Raw genomic sequence first — 19009 nt, 5'->3', positions numbered from 1 at the left:
AATGGAGATTGGTCCTGAATATTCATTGGAAGAACAGATGCTGAAGCTGAAACTCCAAAACTTTGGCCACCTGATGCAAAGAACTGACTCCTTAGAAAGACGTTGATGCTGGGAAAGATTGAAGGCAGGAGGAGAAGGTGACAGCAGAGAATGAGATGGTTGCATGGCATCACAAACTCAATGGGCATGAGTTTGAGCAAGCTCTGGGACTTGGCGATAGACAGGAAAGCCTGGCGTGCTGCACTTCAGGGGTTTGCAAAGAGCTGGACATGACTGAGCTGAACTGACCTGACATAGAAGTTAGAGATTGGAGTGGAGTCAGTGTGTGCCCTAATTATACCTATAATTAACAAAATATGGCCTGAAAATAGCACAATATTGTTAATCAATTATGCTCCAACATAAAATAATTTTTTAAAAAAAAATCTGGTTCTCTAAGTTTGAAAAATGACAAATTTAGGAATAAAGCATTGTAAAATGCATACACCCCTTACATTCTCCAAATGGTCGAAGCCCAGGCTCTGACCTGATGTGTCGAACCTGCTACTGCAGGTGCCCTCACACCATGACGATGGTTTTTGGTGGCTTTTGTACCTCATGGGGAGAAGGAGAACTTTCAGAGCTACAGTACAGGTGAGTGAAGAACTAGAGCCAGACTTTCCTCTTGAGTTAAAGTACTGGATCTAATGTCTGCCTTAAAAAAAATACACATTTTCCATGTATATTAACAGAAAGGTTAGGTGGCGCAGAATCGTTTTAGTGAAAACTATTTTATTATAGACAATATGTTTTAAATAATAGAAATTATTTGAATAGGCTACTTCTGGTCAGTTATCACCTAATACATCCAAATCATCAGAGTGAATATAATGTAGTTCACAGAGGTCTTCTACCCCATAACTTAGATATCTCATTTTCACTCTACTTGTCGAAGATCTAAGGAAACTAACGTTTATTTTCTAACTATATTATAGTTAAACTTCCCTCACTATTATGGATAAAGGAAATAATTCAGAGTTGAAATAATTGAAAGTGTGAAAAAGATGATGAATAACATATGTAACCATAATAGGAGTTGATATGGGAAGGGAGAAAGATATCTAGCAGGAAAGTGAAAGTGAAGTCGCTCAGTCGTGTTCGACTTTTTGCGGTCCTATGGACTGTAGCCCACCAGGCTCCTCCGTCCGTGGAATTTTCCAGGCAAGAGTATTGGAGTGGGTTGCCATTTCCTTCTCCAGGGGATCTTCCTGACCCAGGGATCAAACCTGGGTCTCCTGCGTTGCGGACAGATGCTTTACTGTCTGAGCCACCAGGGAAGCCCCCATCTAGCGGGAAAGGAAACTTTCAATCAGAAAAGCATTCAGAGAAAACGGGCGAGGCTAACGATCCATTCTGTTCTCCTGATAGCAGGTCTGTTCAGGCAGCTGACTGGATGATCCACTCTGAGAGGCTAACTGAGCAAGGAATGCAGATTTGAAAGGAGACAGCAGGACAGAGAAAGCATACAGTGGAGGAGCAGCCTTCAGTGTGCGTGTTTAGCATGGCAGGGGATGTGTGAGTTTCCTCAGGATCAAGTGGACACAGCAGAAAGCTGGAACTGAGAAACCATGCTGTGAACTCTCCCAAGAAAACCGTCTGCGGCCCGAGAGGCCCTGGACCTGAAATGAAGCTGTAGGGTCTACCACTGGGTGCTCATAACAAGCTCATGGGCAGATGGGATGCTCAGAACACCAACACCAAATAACCCAAAAATTACATGAAGAGAGCCAGTATTTGGGCAGTCCACTTAGCCAGTCTGCTTTAATCCTAGAAGTAGTGGCAAAAAAGGGGAGTGCTCTCTCATCATCCAGGGGTATATGAGAGAGATTTATGTGAAATAATAACATTTGCAGCAACATGGATGGATCTAGAGATTATTAAGCTAAATGAAGTAAAGCCAAAGATAAATATATGATATCACTTTTATGTGGAATCTAAGAAAATAATAAAAGCAAATGTATTTGCAAAACAGAAATAAACTCACAGACTTAGAAAACAAACTTATGGTTAGCAAAGGGGAAAATCAGAGAAGGGTTGTTAGGAGTTTGGTATTAACATATACACCCTAGAATATATAAAATGGGCTTTCCCAGTGGGTCAGTCGTAAAGAACCAGGATGCCAACACAGGAGACACAGGTTCGATCCCTGGGTCGGAAAGATCTCCTGGAGAAGAAAATAGCAGCCCACTCCAGCATTCTTGCCTGGGAAATCCTGTGGACAGAAGAGGCTGGCGGGCTACAGTCCATGGAGTTTCAAACACTCGGACACAACTGAGTGAGGCTAACACTTTCCTATCTACACCCACTGAGTTGAGACTGATCAAAAACCTCTCAATAGACATGTTTGGTTAGCTCCTCCCCGAACTGAAAGGTGACATTAGCTGCCAGAACATTGTACCAGATGCACAAAAGGAAATAGGAAAGCAATATACGAGATACTTGGGATTTCCTCAAAGCTTTCAATAGACCTTATGAAGAAGAACTGTTGCACTTCCATTATAGACAAGTATGTTGAAAGCCAATGCCTCCACTCCTACCCTGACCTGTTACCTTAGGAAGCTTGTTACCTTGATAATATCCTCCATTGTCCAGCCAAACACACATGACCTACCACCACTCTCAGTCTAGAGGATTCTGGACCAAGCAGAAGCCAACCCAAGGAGTAATGCCTAACAATCCTATAGATTCCAAATGACTCCTTGAAGAATTGCACTTAAAACTCCTGTATATTCTACCACAATGGTGTTCATAAAAACATATATGCTAATGAAAGAAGAGAGAAAGAAGAAGGGTGAGTTTATAAATGTTCTCTTCAGGATTTCATTCGGTGGGCCAGTGGTTAAGACTCTGTGTATCCAGGGGACACAGGTTCAATCTCTAGAATGGAGATTCCACATGTTACATGACACAGTGAAAATAAATGAATAAATAAAATCATGCTCTCTTTAACTTCCAAAACTATTTCAGAATAGGTGATTTTATGTGATGATGATTCCCTCCTGCCTGGCCTATGAAACTCTGCATAATATATACAGGGGTGCAATGTGGAAAGACATTTAACTATGGCAGATTTTTAAGGTTACAAGGTGGAAAGAAGTGAGCTCACACCATGAAAACACTGCTAGAGATTCCTGCCGTCCTGCAAACAAAGAGCAGTGGCAGCTGTCACAATTTTTCTGGACTTAGGCTATGAGGAAAAGGAGCAGGTTTCTGAGTTTCCCCAGGAGACCACTCAGCTGTCAGTCCAAAACTGAAAAACAGCTCAGCAGGGACTCGTTTAAGAGTGTGAAATTCAAAGAACTGCAGTCTAACGTTGATTCCGTCCATGCCATACTTACTAACTTTACTCGCAATTATGGAGAAATTATACTGTGCGGTGCTTTCTCTGTCTAGTAATTCATTAGTGGCGATGGTTCCTTCAGTCGCGTCTATTGTAAAGTAGCTGTCCCCATCACTCTTCCAATCTATGAGGTACCTGTGTACAAAAAGAGGAGATGCAAATGCGCAATGATTACACATTCATCATAATGGCAGTCAGGCTAACTTGACACAGTTCCTTATTTTTCTCCCTGTAGCTATTAACCACCTTGCAATAAAGAAGAGTGTAAGTGACAGCTTCTTTATTGCAAAGTCAGTATGCTCAAGGGGAAACTGGGAATAATGAAAGATTTAGTACTCCTGCTGTTCATATTATTTTAGGGTCTTGACACCTTGAAAGCTCAGCAGAGACTAAAATTCTGAAGCTGACCATGGGTTTCCTTAACCTGCTGAATATTAAAACTTTTTCAAGCAGTAAAAGACTCCTTAATGGTGGCTGTGGGAAGAGCTGGGGGTGGGGTAGGCATCTGGAAACAGCTACAAAGAACTTAGGTCAGAAGAGAGGTAGCATCTTTGTTTCCATGAACAGAAAAAAAAAAAAAATCATGTTAGGGAAACTAAGGGGAAATTTTTAAACTGACAGGTGCTATAATTGCACAGAAATATTTTCCTCAAACACACAAAAAATGACCATGATTGTTTTATTACTCTTATTACTTTTAAGAAACTCAGAACAAGTTTCTTAAAAAAAAGTGACCTTGGCTATACTGTCTCTTTATGTTCTTTATTAGCCAAACTCCTTGATAGTAAGTGATCCACTTTCTTTATGTGAAAGAGTTGGAATAAGAAATCCAAGAATATGAAATGAAATGCATTTTAGAAAAATATGCATTTGTATAAATCTTTATGTAGCAGTGAACATATAGAGTGATATATGTAAAATTATTTTAAAGGTATATTTTCAAACATTATATTAACAGACATTTTGAAATCTTTCAATGTGCCAGGTACTGTTCTAAATATTTATCACCATTTTTGTGATTAGAGAATCAGTGAGGTCCTTACAAACAGTGGCTGAAGACAGATGACAGCATTGTAGTCAGCCCCTCTAAATCCCCGGTCATCATGAAATGTTAATTAAGGCTTGTGTTTCAAAATAGCAAGTTTTAATCTTGACAAACAGGTTATTTAAAATCGGGACAGTGTGTGTAACATTTTAGAACTAGGTCAAAACTAGTTTGTCTTTATAGGTGGAGATTTATAACTTCTCAGTATTCATTAGTAACTGATAGGATCAGAGTAAGAACCAAGCTTCTTATCTGCCTTTGACATTTCCATTGTTGATTTTTGAAATGCATTGATGCTTTATGAGTTCAGTGTAGCATCCTGTCTCATAGAAATGATCTCAAAAATTATAAATGAACTTAAAAGCCAGCGAGTACAGCATATAATGAGCTTCATTCTCGCTATTGCAAGATGCCCTTTTTGGAATAAAAAAGCATTTTCAGCACCCATTTTCAGCACCTTTATTCAACTTGGTAACATGCCTAATTTGAGGTGGATTGTTACTGAACTTCCTTGGTGACCATAGCATTTCTGAAGAATTGCTGGTGTAGACTAATGGTGGCTGGTGTTTAATGGTAGAATTCACTAAATATTTGCTGAGTGCCCACTATGCTACCACTATTGTAGTAGGGTTGAAGCACAAAGGAAATTATAAAGTATAATGCTCACTAATAATGAGTCTAGTTGGAAGAAAGTATATAAAGAGGATTATTATGTTTGATAGAAGGACAGAAAAGACAAGACAAGAGTACAAAGAAGATCCCTGGTTCAACACCTATTGGTTCAGGAAACCTTCCTGCACACGATGTTTGACTGGCATTAGAAGGCTATAAGGGAATTATTTATGAGAAGAGAGAGGCAGACTAAGGAGAAGAGGAAAGATATTTTAGGAACATCAATAGCAGCAGCAAAACCGTAGACTGTAAAACCAAGCCCACCAGGTTCCTCTGTCCTTGGAATTCTGCAAGCAATAATACTGGAGTGGGTAGCCCTTTCCTTCTCTAAGGGATCTTCCTGACCCAGGGATGGAACCCAGGTCTCCTGAATTGCAGGCAGATTCTTTACAGTCTGAGACACTAGGGAAGCCCCCTTTCACTTTCAGAAGGCTATAAAGGAATTATTTATGAGAAAAAGGAGGCAGACAAAGGAAGAAGAAAGGTATCTTAGGAACATCAACACCAGCAGGAAAACCACAGAGATTTTGTGGGAAACTATAAGCTGTTAGGAATTTCAGTAAAATATCTGAAAGGAATAATAACCTGAAAAAAAGATAAGCTATTTAGGTCAAGAAGGGTCTTGTAAATTATATTAAGGAGATAAAACATGATCTTGTAGTTAATGAACAATTCAAAGGGTATAATTAGGGTATGGGATAACTGTTCATCACTTTCAAGGCAGAGGGTGAATGTATTTGAAGGGGACAAGACTGTTAAGCATTTCCCGTAAACCAGAATCTTGCCAAGAGACAAAGAGAGTCACTAGAGCTGGGAAGAGATTTAATTCAATGGGTTGTGAGTGGTTGAGATAACTAGGGCTATGCAGGCTGGGCTTCCCAGATGGTGCTAGTGGTAAAGAATCTTCCTGCTAATGCAGGAGACATAATAGATGTGGGTTCAATCCCTGGGCCCAGGAAGATCCCCTAGAGGAGGGCATGGCAACCCACCCAGTATTCTTGCCTGGAGAATCCCATGGACAGAGGAGACTGGTGGGCTACAGTCCTTGGGGTTGCAAAGAGTCAGACATGACTGAAATGATTTAGAACACATTCACACGCAGGCTGAAGGAAAGAAGACATGAAACATGCTGTTGTCCTTTACTTTGACTAGGATACTCATGTGAGTGGGTGTCAGATTTACTTGTCGTTTCAGTGTGATGGAGCTAGGACAGGAAAATGGAATCTATAGAAATTATTATTTTGGATAAATAGAATGAAGACTTTGATGTCAGAGCTGCACAAGGTCATAACGGGTTTCCTCAGAAAACCATAAGCACCAAGAATAATAAATATTGATGTTAAAATATTCATGTTTGGTGCAGATATGGTAGAGCATTAAATCTAAGCATGACTGGAGAGCCTGAATATAACTTGCAGTGCTGAGTTTCTACTACTAATATCCATACACAATGGATGGGATTCCCATACACTTTTCATGGATGGAATATTTTGTTAATTATTGTTTCCTGTGATCATTCTGTTCCAATCTTTTTTTTTTTTTAATTTTTATTTTTACTTTATTTTACTTTACAATACTGTATTGGTTTTGCCATACATTGACATGAATCCACCACGGGTGTACATGCATTCCCAAACATGAACCCCCCTCCCACCTCCCTCCCCATAACATCTCTCTGGGTCATCCCCGTGCACCAGCCCCAAGCATGCTGTATCCTGCATCAGACATAGACTGGCGATTCGATTCTTACATGACAGTATACATGTTTCAGTGCCATTCTTCCAAATCATCCCACCCTCTCCCTCTCCCTCTGAGTCCAAAAGTCTGCTCTACACATCTGTGTCTTTTTTGCTGTCTTGCATACAGGGTCATCATTACCATCTTTCTAAATTCCATATATATGTGTTAGTATACTGTATTGGTGTTTTTCTTTCTGGCTTACTTCACTCTGTATAATTGGCTCCAGTTTCATCCATCTCATCAGAACTGATTCAAATGAATTCTTTTTAATGGCTGAGTAATACTCCATTGTGTATATGTACCACAGCTTTCTTATCCATTCATCTGCTGATGGACATCTAGGTTGTTTCCATGTCCTGGCTATTATAAACAGTGCTGTGATGAACATTGGGGTACATGTGTCTCTTTCTATTCTGGTTTCCTCGGTGTGTATGCCCAGCAGTGGGATTGCTGGGTCATAAGGCAGTTCTATTTGCAATTTTTTAAGGAATCTCCACACTGTTCTCCATAGTGGCTGTACTAGTTTGCATTCCCACCAACAGTGTAGGAGGGTTCCCTTTTCTCCACACTCTTAACAAACACATTTTGCTCTGACACTACAATAAAGTCTCACTTTTCAAACATATGCTTCATTTTTTCCTAAGCCCTATTTTAAATAATAGCTTCATCCACATACTACTGGAGAAGGGAGTGGCATCCCATTCCAGCATTCTTGCCTGGAGAATTTCATGAACAAAGGAGCCTGGTGGGCTGCAGTTCACGGGGTTACAAAGAGTCAGACACGACTGAGCGACTGGCACTTCACATACTGTACAATTTCCCAATTTAAACTGAGCAATTCAATCATTTTCATATATTCAAGCTGTGCAGTAAGTGATAAGTTTTAAGATGTTTTAAACTTATTAGTTCATTTTTTTTTTAAATTTAATTCATTACTTGGGGTAAGCCCCAATTACCTGGAAATTTCATTTCTATAGATTGAAGATTGTGAAGGTGTGGTGTTTCTGGATTTCTCCTCTGCTACTTCCTTTTGCACTGAGTGCATATTATTCCAATGGAATATTAATTATTTTATTAAATAATAATGTTATACTCTATATTTTTATTTTCTTTTTATCTGCTCCAGGTTTTACTGTGTACTACTTAATGTAGATTGAAATTTATGCTAACCATCACTTCATGGGAACTAGATGGGGAAGCAGTGGAAATAGTGTCAGACTTTATTTTTTTGCACTCCAAAATCACTGCAGACGGTGATTGCAGCCATGAAATTAACAGATGCTTACTCCTTGGAAGAAAAGTTAGGATCATCCTGGATAGCATATTAAAAAGGAGATATTACTTTGCCAACAAAGGTCTGTCTAGTCAAGGCTATGGTTTTTCCAGTGGTCATGTATGGATGTGAGAGTTGGACTGTGAAGAAAGCTGAGCACCGAAGAATTGATGCTTTTGAACTGTGGTGTTGGAGAAGACTCTTGGAAGTCACTTGGACTGCAAGGAGATCCAACCAGCCCATTCTACAGGAGATCAGTCCTGGGTGTTCATTGGAAGGACTGCTACTAAAGCTGAAACTCCAATACTCTGGCCACTTCATGCAAAAAGTTGACTCACTGGAAAAGACTCTGATGCTGGGAGAGATTGAGGGCAGGAGGAGAGGGGGACAACAGAGGATGAGATGGCTGGATGGCATCACTGACTCGACGGACATGAGTTTGAGTAAACTCTGGGAGTAGGTGCTGGACAGGGACGCCTGGCATGCTGGGATTGATGGGGTCACAGAGAGCCAGACAGGACTGAGTGATTTAACTGAACTGAACTGAATTCTAATAAAATATAGAAATTTTACTCCTATGTAGCCGTGTGCTTGGATTTTCCAAGCAAGAATACTCGAATGGGTTGTCATTTCCTTCTCCAGGGGATCTTCCTGACCAAGGGATTGAACCCAAGTCTCCTGTATTTGGGGAGGATTCTTTATCAGCTGAGCCACAAGGGAAGCCCATATAGACATATACATATATATTAACATATATTTTTCCTGGTGGTGGCTCAGTGGTAAAGAACCCACCTGTCATTGAAGAGACACAAGTTTGACCCCTGGGTCTGGAAAATCCCCTGGAAAAGGAAATGGCAACCCACTCCAGTATTCTTGCCTGGGAAACCTCATGGACAGAGGAACGAGACAGGTTACCATCCATGGGTTCACAAGAGAGTCAGACACAACTTAGCAACTAAACAACAACAATCTATAGTATATTGATATAGTAAAAAAAAAATTAGTAAAACATTTTTATATTTAGTACTTTTATAATCTTATGTCTATTAAAGCTGGAAAATAAAGGGAAGCAAATATTCTGGGAAGAGCTAAATAATTGATGCTTCTGAACTGTGGTGTTGGAGAAGACTCTTGAGAGTCCCTTGGACTACAAGGAGATCCAATCAGTCCATCCTAAAAGAGATCAGTCCTGGGTGTTTATTGGAAGGAATGATGCTAAAGCTGAAACTCCAATACTTTGGCCACCTGATGCAAAGAGCTGACTCATTGGAAAAGACTCTGATGCTGGGAGGGATTGGAGGCAGGAGGAGAAAGGGATGACAGAGGATGAGATGGCTGGATGGCATCACCGACTCAATGGACATGAGTTTGAGTGAACTCCAGTAGTTGCTGATAGACAGAGAGGCCTGGCATGCTGCGATTGATGGGGTCACAAAGAGTCAGACATGACTGAGTAACTGAACTGAAATGAACTGAAAGTTGTCTAGTCATACATACTCTTTTACCCCAGGAAATTCTCTAACTCTACAGGTCCTGGATGGAGGCAAGATGGTCTTCTCATTTCATTCTCATTTAGACCTTCCAGGAATGAAACAAACAACATGAAGTGAGGGTGACTAGACTCCAAATTCTCAGCCTACCTGGAAAGGACTTCTCCCTGTGAGTGAGCTTAAGTGAAAACTCAGAGGTGGAGATTGGAAACACTGGCATCCTGCCCCTCCCAGCAAGATGATATATCTCATGATTGAGAGCTGAGGACAGAGGAGCCATCTTTTCTTAACAATTCTGTCCAGGGTCCAGAGAGAATTCTCTATCCGGCTTAACTGGCAGATGAAAGTGGAAGTGAGAGAGCAGGTCCTGGGTCAAGTTCCACAGCCTCTTTCTGTTCTAAAGTTTTAATCGATCTTCTTGAGTAAATGTTTCATCATTTGCTATATGCTTTTAGTAAATCTTCCAAAGAGAGCAAATGGTTTTTAGTAAGCTTTAGCAAATAGTTTTCACCATTTATGCTTGTTTCACTGGAAGAACTTCTCATGTTCCCATTCCTTAAGTAGAATTTCCATTGGTTTCAGGAATTCCTTTCTTCTTTTCTCATTTACTCCAGTTAAACTGCATAATATTATTTAGAGCTCTTCTGTATTTATACCATTGTAAAAATATGCAATGACTAGGTCCTTCTTTGCTGTCCTTAGCATTCAATTGTTTTGCAGATTGTGAAACAAAAGACAGATTATACACGTTTTGTGCCTATGTTTGTCTCTCTTACTCAAGGCCCTCTAAATTACTTGTGGCCCCTTTATTTCTGTGTTGCCAAGGATCTGAGGTGTTATCTGCACATAGCATCTGCAACTTAAACCTTACCTTGAGTCAATGCACAGATCCTACTACCTATAGTATAGTTAAATATTTCTACTTCAAGGAAATGTCTTACTTAGGACAATCCACTATTTCAGGTTTGCTGAGTGAGGACTTATTCAGTACTAGCACTGAGTGTCCTTGGTCCCAGAAAAAAAAAAAAAATGGATAAACTGATCACTTGACTTCTAGTTAACACTTACAGCATGTTACAATTTATAAAGCTGATTCAGACAGAATACATATATAATGAATCACTATAGACTCACAGGTCATTCTTTAAATATAATTTTTACAAATATTTTATTTATTTGTTGTTTTGGCTCTGTTGCTCCATGGGCTTTTCTCTAGCTGGGGAGAGATGTGGTGCACAGGCTTCTCTTCTCCATTTGGTGGCCTCCCTTGTTGCAGAGCATGAGCTCAGCGTTTTGGGCTCTAGAGCACGATCAACAATTGTAGCCACGGACTTAGTTGTACTGTTGCATGCAGGATCTTCCCAGACCAGGAATCAAACCCGTGTCTTCTGAATTGGCAGGTAGATTCTTTACCACTGCACCACCAGGGAATCCCCACAGGTTATTTTTAACTGTAGTTTTAACTTTATCCAGTAATGAGTTTAAAACTTCAAGAACTTAAATAGTGCATCCATAAAATATGTGCCTATTTCTGTTGATACATACACATATATACATATATCTTCTCTGATATGTATATATATCAAACCAAAATTCAATTTATTGGAAAGTGAACAGGCAAATTTCATTTATTTAGTTATTTCAGTCTAACACTGAGATAAAGTTTGCATTCCATAAATTAGCCACCACTGAGAGGCAAAGAAATATATATATATAGAATGAAGAACATAAACTTTATGGAGAGATAAACTAGGGAGATATACCAGTTCCTTCACTTACCTTGTGCAACTAGGTTAGGAATTTTTCTCTCTATTATCTGTTCTCCTTGTCTCTTATAAAATTTGGAAAATAATGCCGATCTAGCCATGTAAGGGAAAGTATGGTACAGATGAAGTGAGATAAGATGTATGTATCTAGTTATAGAATCGCACATGTGGGATGTTTACACACATGTGCGTGTGTGTATGTATCCTTTCCTCCCACTCTCTTTCGACATTTTCCATTATTTGGTATTATTTTCCATTTAAAACAAAAATCCTTCTTCCTAACACATAATGGTATGCTTTGTTGTAGCACCAAATTGTAACATATATATCTTTCAACTTTAAAACATCTGGGGGTCTTCCCTCGCAATCCAGTGGTTAAAATTTCACCTTCCCAATTCAGGGGATTCAGATTGGATCCCTCATCAGGCAACTAGAGCAAGATCCTGCGTGCCACAACTAAGACCCAGTGCAGCAAAAAGAAAAACAAAACAAAAACAAAACTTCCTGAACTACAAAACCCCCGCAAACCCTAGAAGCACAAAGCACTGGAACAGCGTCAGACTTTATTTTTTACAATAGTGCTTTTGCTTGGTCCTCATTCACTATTTTCTGGCATTTAGTTTTTATCTCCATCATCTTGTGAAGTTGGTACCCGCTTTGTTTATATGTTATCCTCTCGGTTTAGTTGCTAAGTAATGTCTGGCTGGCTCTTGGAACACCATGGACTGTAGCCCTCCAGGCTCTTCTGTCCATGGGATTTCCCAGGTAAGCATACTGGAATCGTTGCCATTCCCTTCTCCAAGGGATCTTGTCACCCCAGGGATCGAACCTGAGTCTCCTGCATGCAGGCAGATACTTTACCAACTGAGCCATCAGGGAAGCTTCAGAAAACTTACTGCCTTCTTAATATTTTCTACTTAATGAAATATGTTCAGCATCCTCCTGAAACTGGTCAAGCTCTTAAGACTAGGTCCTGGTATTTTACTAAGGTCCTATCTTAGTGTGACTGGCTAATGTCTATGCCTGACTGAATCATAAACTTGAGACAATGACCATTTTCTATTGTGATATTTTGCCCAGTATAACAATTAGGGAATATTGGTAAGAACTGATCATCAGTGAACTGACAATGAAAACATTCCTACATTTCCTGGGTATTTTCAGAGACGACATAACCCAGTTCTAAAATGCCTTTGATATGTTTCTGGAAAACACCATCCCAGTGTGAGCCATCAGTAGTTTACTTTGTTACAGCCCTTATCCAATCTAAGAGTAGACTGATATCTTAATTGCAACTAATCACAACAGTATAATATGAAATGTCTAGCTTGGCCCAGCTCACCAGTTTAAATGCGTAAAACCTTCGGATACTGACTGTGTTTGGGTCATCTTATACTTATTAAGTGAGAAGATAATATTCAAATGAAAAAGGTATTTATGATCTAAATGATATAAATCTATAGTTCCTAGTATGCATAGTGACTGTTGCTAAGAAATTTGTTTTAATAATTGAATGGAAATCAAAAGATTAATGCATTAACTTAATCTGCACAAACCACTTGACAGAGAACAATTTTATTACTTTTCTGTAAATGAGTTTTCAGAAATGTCTCGAAGTTTTGTTCTCTTCATTAGGTAAGCATTTCCCTTAAAATTGTTTCTTTTAATTTGCCTAATAACTTTCTCACAGTTAGTGGAAAAGCTAACTTTGACCCTGGCCCAATTCTCAAACACATTTTACACAAAAGTACTTGACGACACAGAGTTATGTTAAAAGTATTACATTTCATTCTTTAAGCAATAAAATGTAGAAGTAATGGTTCAAGTCCAGGTAGGAAATATTATTTTGTTAAATTACTAAAAATAGATAAAAATATTATCACTCTTCACTATTCTCTTATGTTTGTTTGCCTTTTAAAAATTATGTCTGGTTGCAGATAACTAAATGAAAATAAATTCAGTTCAATTTATTTTCCATAAACATCTTACAGAGAACTTAGGCCACACACAACACTTAGAATGTAATTGCTTCATCAACATCACAGTTACATTGTTTTCTTGGTAATCCCTATATGTTTCTCTCAAACTTTCAAACTTCCTAACTTCCTGCTAGATTTTTTTTTTTTTCTAATCCTCCTCTTCATTCTTTATTTCCTCTCAGCAGAATTAACTTATATATCGGTTAAGACAGATTCCCTTGTTTATTTGAAATGTCTGATGGAAAGATAAACACATCATCAAATTATTAAATTAATTAAGGTACAGTTCGTCTACCTTTAAATTCCATCTCGAGGCATGTAATAAGTGTAAAATAGGTCTCAGATGATAAAGGAATATACCATAATCTACATAGTATTGAGATCATATCTGTTATACTTTTTTTTATTTTCTTCAATGTGGCTTAAGCTCTCCTCATTATGGGGATTTTTTTTTTTTTTAGTCATTTTCAAATAGTCACACATGGTTTTCTGCCTGTGTCTAGATATCAACTCTCCTCTGCCCCCAAGGCATTAAACCTTGTCTTTGATTTATTCTGCAGGGACCTCAAAGCAGCTTCCTCTAGTGGAAAGAAAATTAAGTTTAGGCAAATATTGATTAAATATGGGTTCCACACTTAAGAACTTAGATAGCAAGCATGTAGTGAAAGTTTTTTTCAGGATTAAAAATATGAACAGTAATACCTGGCTAAGTGAGTAAATTATGTGATCATACCTTTGCTCATGGTCTTCCCATGAAGCCTTGCCAAAACCCTCTAGGAAGTATTTGTTGCTTCCTTAAAAAAAAAATTGGGGGGGTTCCCTGATGGCTCAACAGGTAAAGAACCCACCTCCAATGCAGGAGACACAGGAGATATGGGTTTGATCCCTGGGTCAGGGAGATCCCTTGGAGGAGGAAATTAAAACCCACTCCAGTATTCTTGCCTAGAGAATCCCATGGACAGAGGAGCCTGGCTGGCTATAGTCCAAAGGTTTGCTAAGAGTTGAACATGACTGAGGGACTGAGCACCAGTTCAGTTCAGTTCATTCACTCAGTCGTGTTCGACTCTTTGCGACCCCATGAATCGCAGCATGCCAGGCCTCCCTATCCATCACCATCTCCCGGAGTTCACTCAGACTCATGTCCATTGAGTCGGCGATGCCATCCAGCCATCTCATCCTCTGTCGTCCCCTTCTCCTCCTGCCCCCAATCCCTCCCACCATCAGAGTTTTTTCCAGTGAGTCAACTCTTCTCATGAGGTGGCCAAAGTACTGGAGCTTCAGCTTTAGCATCATTCCTTCCAAAGAAATCCCAAGGTTGACCTCCTTCAGAATGGACTGGTTGGATCTCCTTCCAGTCCAAGGGACTCTCAAGAATCTTTTTCTCCAACACCACAGTTCAAGAGCATCAGTATTACAAAATTCTATATTCTTACTTCTTTTATCTTATTTACATATTTGAATTTTTGTTAACAGTCTTTCTCAAACGAGAAGGATAAAATAATTATATTTTGTTTTAATTATTGTACAGAAAGTTTCTTTAGAGTAGGGCTGAATTTATTGTTCCATCCTTAATATTTTGTATTTGCATGTATGCATTGAACTATCTTATAAAGATAGCTGACTGTTCCTCTTAATAATGACCATATCACATTTCAAGCATGGAAATATTTGTTTAATACCTTTGAGTATCCAGACGTACTTATTCTGAAGCCTTTTTATGTAGCCACATCATAGCTATTCCCTTGAACTGAATCAAATGCCAGTTGTTGCAAATCAAGTTGGATCTATTTACTCTCACTGAACGCCATGGCCAATGTCTCTGAAGAAAGATCTCATTGTAACTAGAGTCATTTACCATTTGATACACAAATATGGGCATCACATTTGAAAGAAAGCTTTTATTTTCTGTTTTTTTCTTTGATTAGATAACTAATCTTCCATTTCTTTTATTGTGATTTGTCAACTGTTTAGCTCCTTCTCTCTGAAAATTACTCACATTCTCTTAACTCAGAAATAACCTTGGACAGCTTATGAACTGGATTCTGACTATTATAATATTTTTTATGGTGAAAGATTTATATCAGTTTAGGGTATATTTGAAGTAACAATCTTTAAAAAAAATCAAATTTATAAAAATTCTAAATAACTGATTTTAAAAAAAGCTATTCTCTAAAAGTATGTAAATTATAGACAGGAGGGAAAGAGCCATGAAATTTACACTTACACAGAGCACTCAACCCTTTGAGAGAAAGCAAAGAAACTGAAACTCTAGCAGACAGAATGCAAACTCCAAACATTTAGGTAAGTAATAAAGAACATAGACTTAGGGACTTCCCTAGCCATCCAGTGGTTAAGAATCAGAATTCCAATGAAGAGGGCATGGGTTCAACCCCTGGTCAGGGAATTAAGATCCCACATGCCATATGGTGTGAACAAAAACAAAGAAAAAACAACAACAATGAGACAAAAAACATAGGCTAGGACATTGCTTCATTCTGAGGAGTTACATGAAGCTCAAAAAGATAGCTTCAAGACATTCACCATCATAACTACTATCTGGACATTCAGCCATCATATTATTACAAAAATGCAAAATTTGTTTTAAAATAAAAGCAAATACATCATTGGATATCAAGACCAAATCCTTATACAAATTAGAGCTATAGATCTGTATCATAAATCCACTGAATTTTGTCAATAAATTCTTAGCTATATGTAAATCTTGTAAGGCCTTTGTAATTATCTAGAAAAATAAGATGTACTAAATCTCAAGTAATAACCTTTTTTTTTCCATATGTACACAAGTGTCAGTAAAAGAACTGTATTTTTTAATTTTATATTTCTAGCCTGACCAATGTCAATGTTCACATACTTGAATACAACACTTTTCAGGTTTAAGTAAAGTTATTGTAAGTTTTAAACAAGATGAACCTATGTAAAGTGTTTAGAATGCTTGCAGGCATATAATAAGGTCCCTGGTTATCACATATTAAAAAATCAAATATTGTACATCTTTTACTGACATGTCTTGGCATCCTATTTTAACAAGTTACTGAAAATTATAAAATTTTCTTTGTATTCCCCAAACTTCTGGAATTACAAAGCAATGCAAAAACCTAGATAAATGCCTCAATAAACCTTTATTAGCAGAACAATTAGAATCTAGCTAATTATGTTCATATTAGTCACTCAGTCATGTCCTACTCTTTGCAACCTCATAGACTCTAGCCCACCAGGCTCCTCTGTCCATGGAATTCTCCAGGCAAGAATACTGGAGGGGGTTACCCTTCTCCAGGATATCTTCCCAACCCAGGGATCAAACCTGGGTCTCCTGCATTGCAGGAAGAATCTTTACCATCTGAACCATCAAGGAGGTCCTTCCCATCTTACTGAAGTCATAATTGAGTTTTTCTGGGCCTCAGATTCTCTATAAAATAATCATTGTGATGCTTAAAAAACTCTGGCCAAAGAATAAGCTATGATGACATCACTATTTGCTGTTAGCTAATTGCCACTGCTGCAGATGGTGACTGAAGCCATGAAATTAAAAGACACTTACTCCTTGGAAGAAAAGTTATAACCAACCTAGAGAGCATATTCAAAAGCAGAGACATTACTTTACCAACAAAGGTCCGTCTAGTCAAGGCTATGGTTTTTCCTGTGGTCATGTATGGATGTGACAGTTGGACTGTGAAGAAAGCTGAAAGCCAAAGAATTGATGCTTTTGAATTGTGATGTTGGAGAAGACTCTTGAGAGTCCCTTGGACTGAAAGGAGATCCAACCAGTCCATTCTAAAGGAGATCAACCCTGGGTGTTCCTTGGAAGGAATGATGCTAAAGCTGAAACTCTAGTACTTTGGCCACCTCATGCGAAGAGTTGACTCATTGGAAAAGACTCTGATGCTGGGAGGGATTGGGGGCAGGAGAAGAAGGGGGCGACAGAGGATGAGATGGCTGGATGGCATTACCGACTCGATGGACATGAGTTTGAGTGAACTCCAGGAGATGGTGATGGACAGGGAGGCCTGGTGTGTTGCGATTCATGGGGTCGCAAAGAGTCAGACACAACTGAGTAACTGAACTGAACTGAATTGCCACTGAGTATGACTAAGATCATGGCATCGAGTCCCATCACTTCATCGTGAATAGAAGGGGGGAAAGTGGAAGCAGTGATAGATTTTATTTTCTTGGGCACCAAAATTACTGCAAATGATGACTGCAGCCATAAAATTGAAAAAAAAAAAAAATGCTTCTTGGAAAGAAGGCTCAGACAAACCAAAAGAAGGCTGAGATGGTGTATTGAAAACCAGAAACATGACTTTGCCAACACAGGTCCATATAGTCAAAGCTATGGTTTTTCCAATAGTCATATAGGGATGTGACAGTTGGACCATAAAGAAGGCTGAGCACGAAAGAATTGATGTTTTTGAATTGTGGTTTTGGAGAAGACTCTTGAGAGTCCCTTGGACTGCAAGGAAACCAAACCAGTCAACCCTAAAGGAAATCAACTCTGAATATTCTTTGGGAGGACGGATGCTCACACTGAATCTCCAATACTATGGCCACCTGGTGCAAAGAGCTGATTCACTGGAAAAGACCCTGATATTGGGAAAGATTGAAGGCAAATAGAGAAGGTACCAGCAAAGGATGAAACAATTAGCATCACTGACTCAATGGATGAGTCTGAGCAAACTCTGGGAGATAGTGAAGGACAGGAAAGCCTGGTGTGCTTCAGTCCATGGGGGTGGCAAAGAGTTAGACAGGATTTAAGGACTGAGCAACAACAAGAAGACAAATAATAGAAATGTAAAGGAAACAATAGCTAGAAATTAAGCTCATGGCAAGAGGGGACAGGACATGAATTACTTGTGGGGGCATAACACCTAACTGAACATTTCTTCTAAAGTGGTGTAGTCCCAGTTAATGCCATTGCTTTCTGGCTCTTTGCTATGCTCAGTGATGATGAAATAATAATATTAATAAAATACTCAGTGATGTGGAATACCCTAGTCTTAAATTAATACCAGGCAAAATAACCCTATGAAAAGGGTAATGCAAACCAGTAAAGCAAAGGAAAACAAACAGAACATACCTACACATGCCAAGTAATTTGTCATTTTGATACTAATTTTTATAACATATTTTTACTATCATTTTTATGTGAGCAAACATGTTTTCAGGCTTAGAAGTGATTCATACTCCACATTTCTCAACTGATTTGATTCAAGTACACTATTTCCTCCAAAGACATGAAAGTAAGACAACTTTTATGTTGATTCTAAACCACCTCTGTCTCTTGACAACTCCTCACGGGGATCAATTAGATCCATCTGTGTCTACAGCTTCAGTGAATCGGGCTGCCACCCATTAGAACTAAGACTAAGGATGCTCCCTTATTTCAAAGTAGCACTTGTCAGACACTAGCTTCTGTGACATGAAAAACAAAGAAGATAGGCTTGTAGCTGGAGAATTTCTCTACAGTGTAGCCTTCCTTTATTCCACACACTTGGGTTGGATCTAATTATTTCCTTATGCTTAGAAGTGTGTAATTCTCACCTTTACCTTTACAGGGCGATATTTTTAGTTGCAAATGCTCTGATTTTTTAAAAGTATTTCATTAAAATAATATTTTGTTCTTATCTTGACCCTATCATGCTATGACCAG

General features: G+C 38.7%; 1 protein-coding gene across 2 annotated transcripts in view; it reads right to left on the bottom strand.

Annotated features, from left to right (window-relative positions):
• Nucleotides 1-19009, bottom strand: part of CDH12 (cadherin 12) — a 326948-nt gene that overhangs the window by 30407 nt on the left and 277532 nt on the right. For both annotated transcript variants that reach the window (XM_068990423.1, XM_068990424.1), the window contains one exon: nt 3378-3514. In XM_068990423.1, coding sequence (XP_068846524.1) covers nt 3378-3514 — 137 coding nt within the window. The remainder of the gene's footprint in view (nt 1-3377; nt 3515-19009) is intronic.

The sequence above is a fragment of the Capricornis sumatraensis genome, chromosome 18 (genome assembly GCF_032405125.1).
Source record: "Capricornis sumatraensis isolate serow.1 chromosome 18, serow.2, whole genome shotgun sequence".
Classification (NCBI taxonomy): Eukaryota; Metazoa; Chordata; class Mammalia; order Artiodactyla; family Bovidae; genus Capricornis; species Capricornis sumatraensis.
Note: the sequence above shows the minus strand (reverse complement) of the source record. Positions and strands in the feature narration are given on the sequence as shown.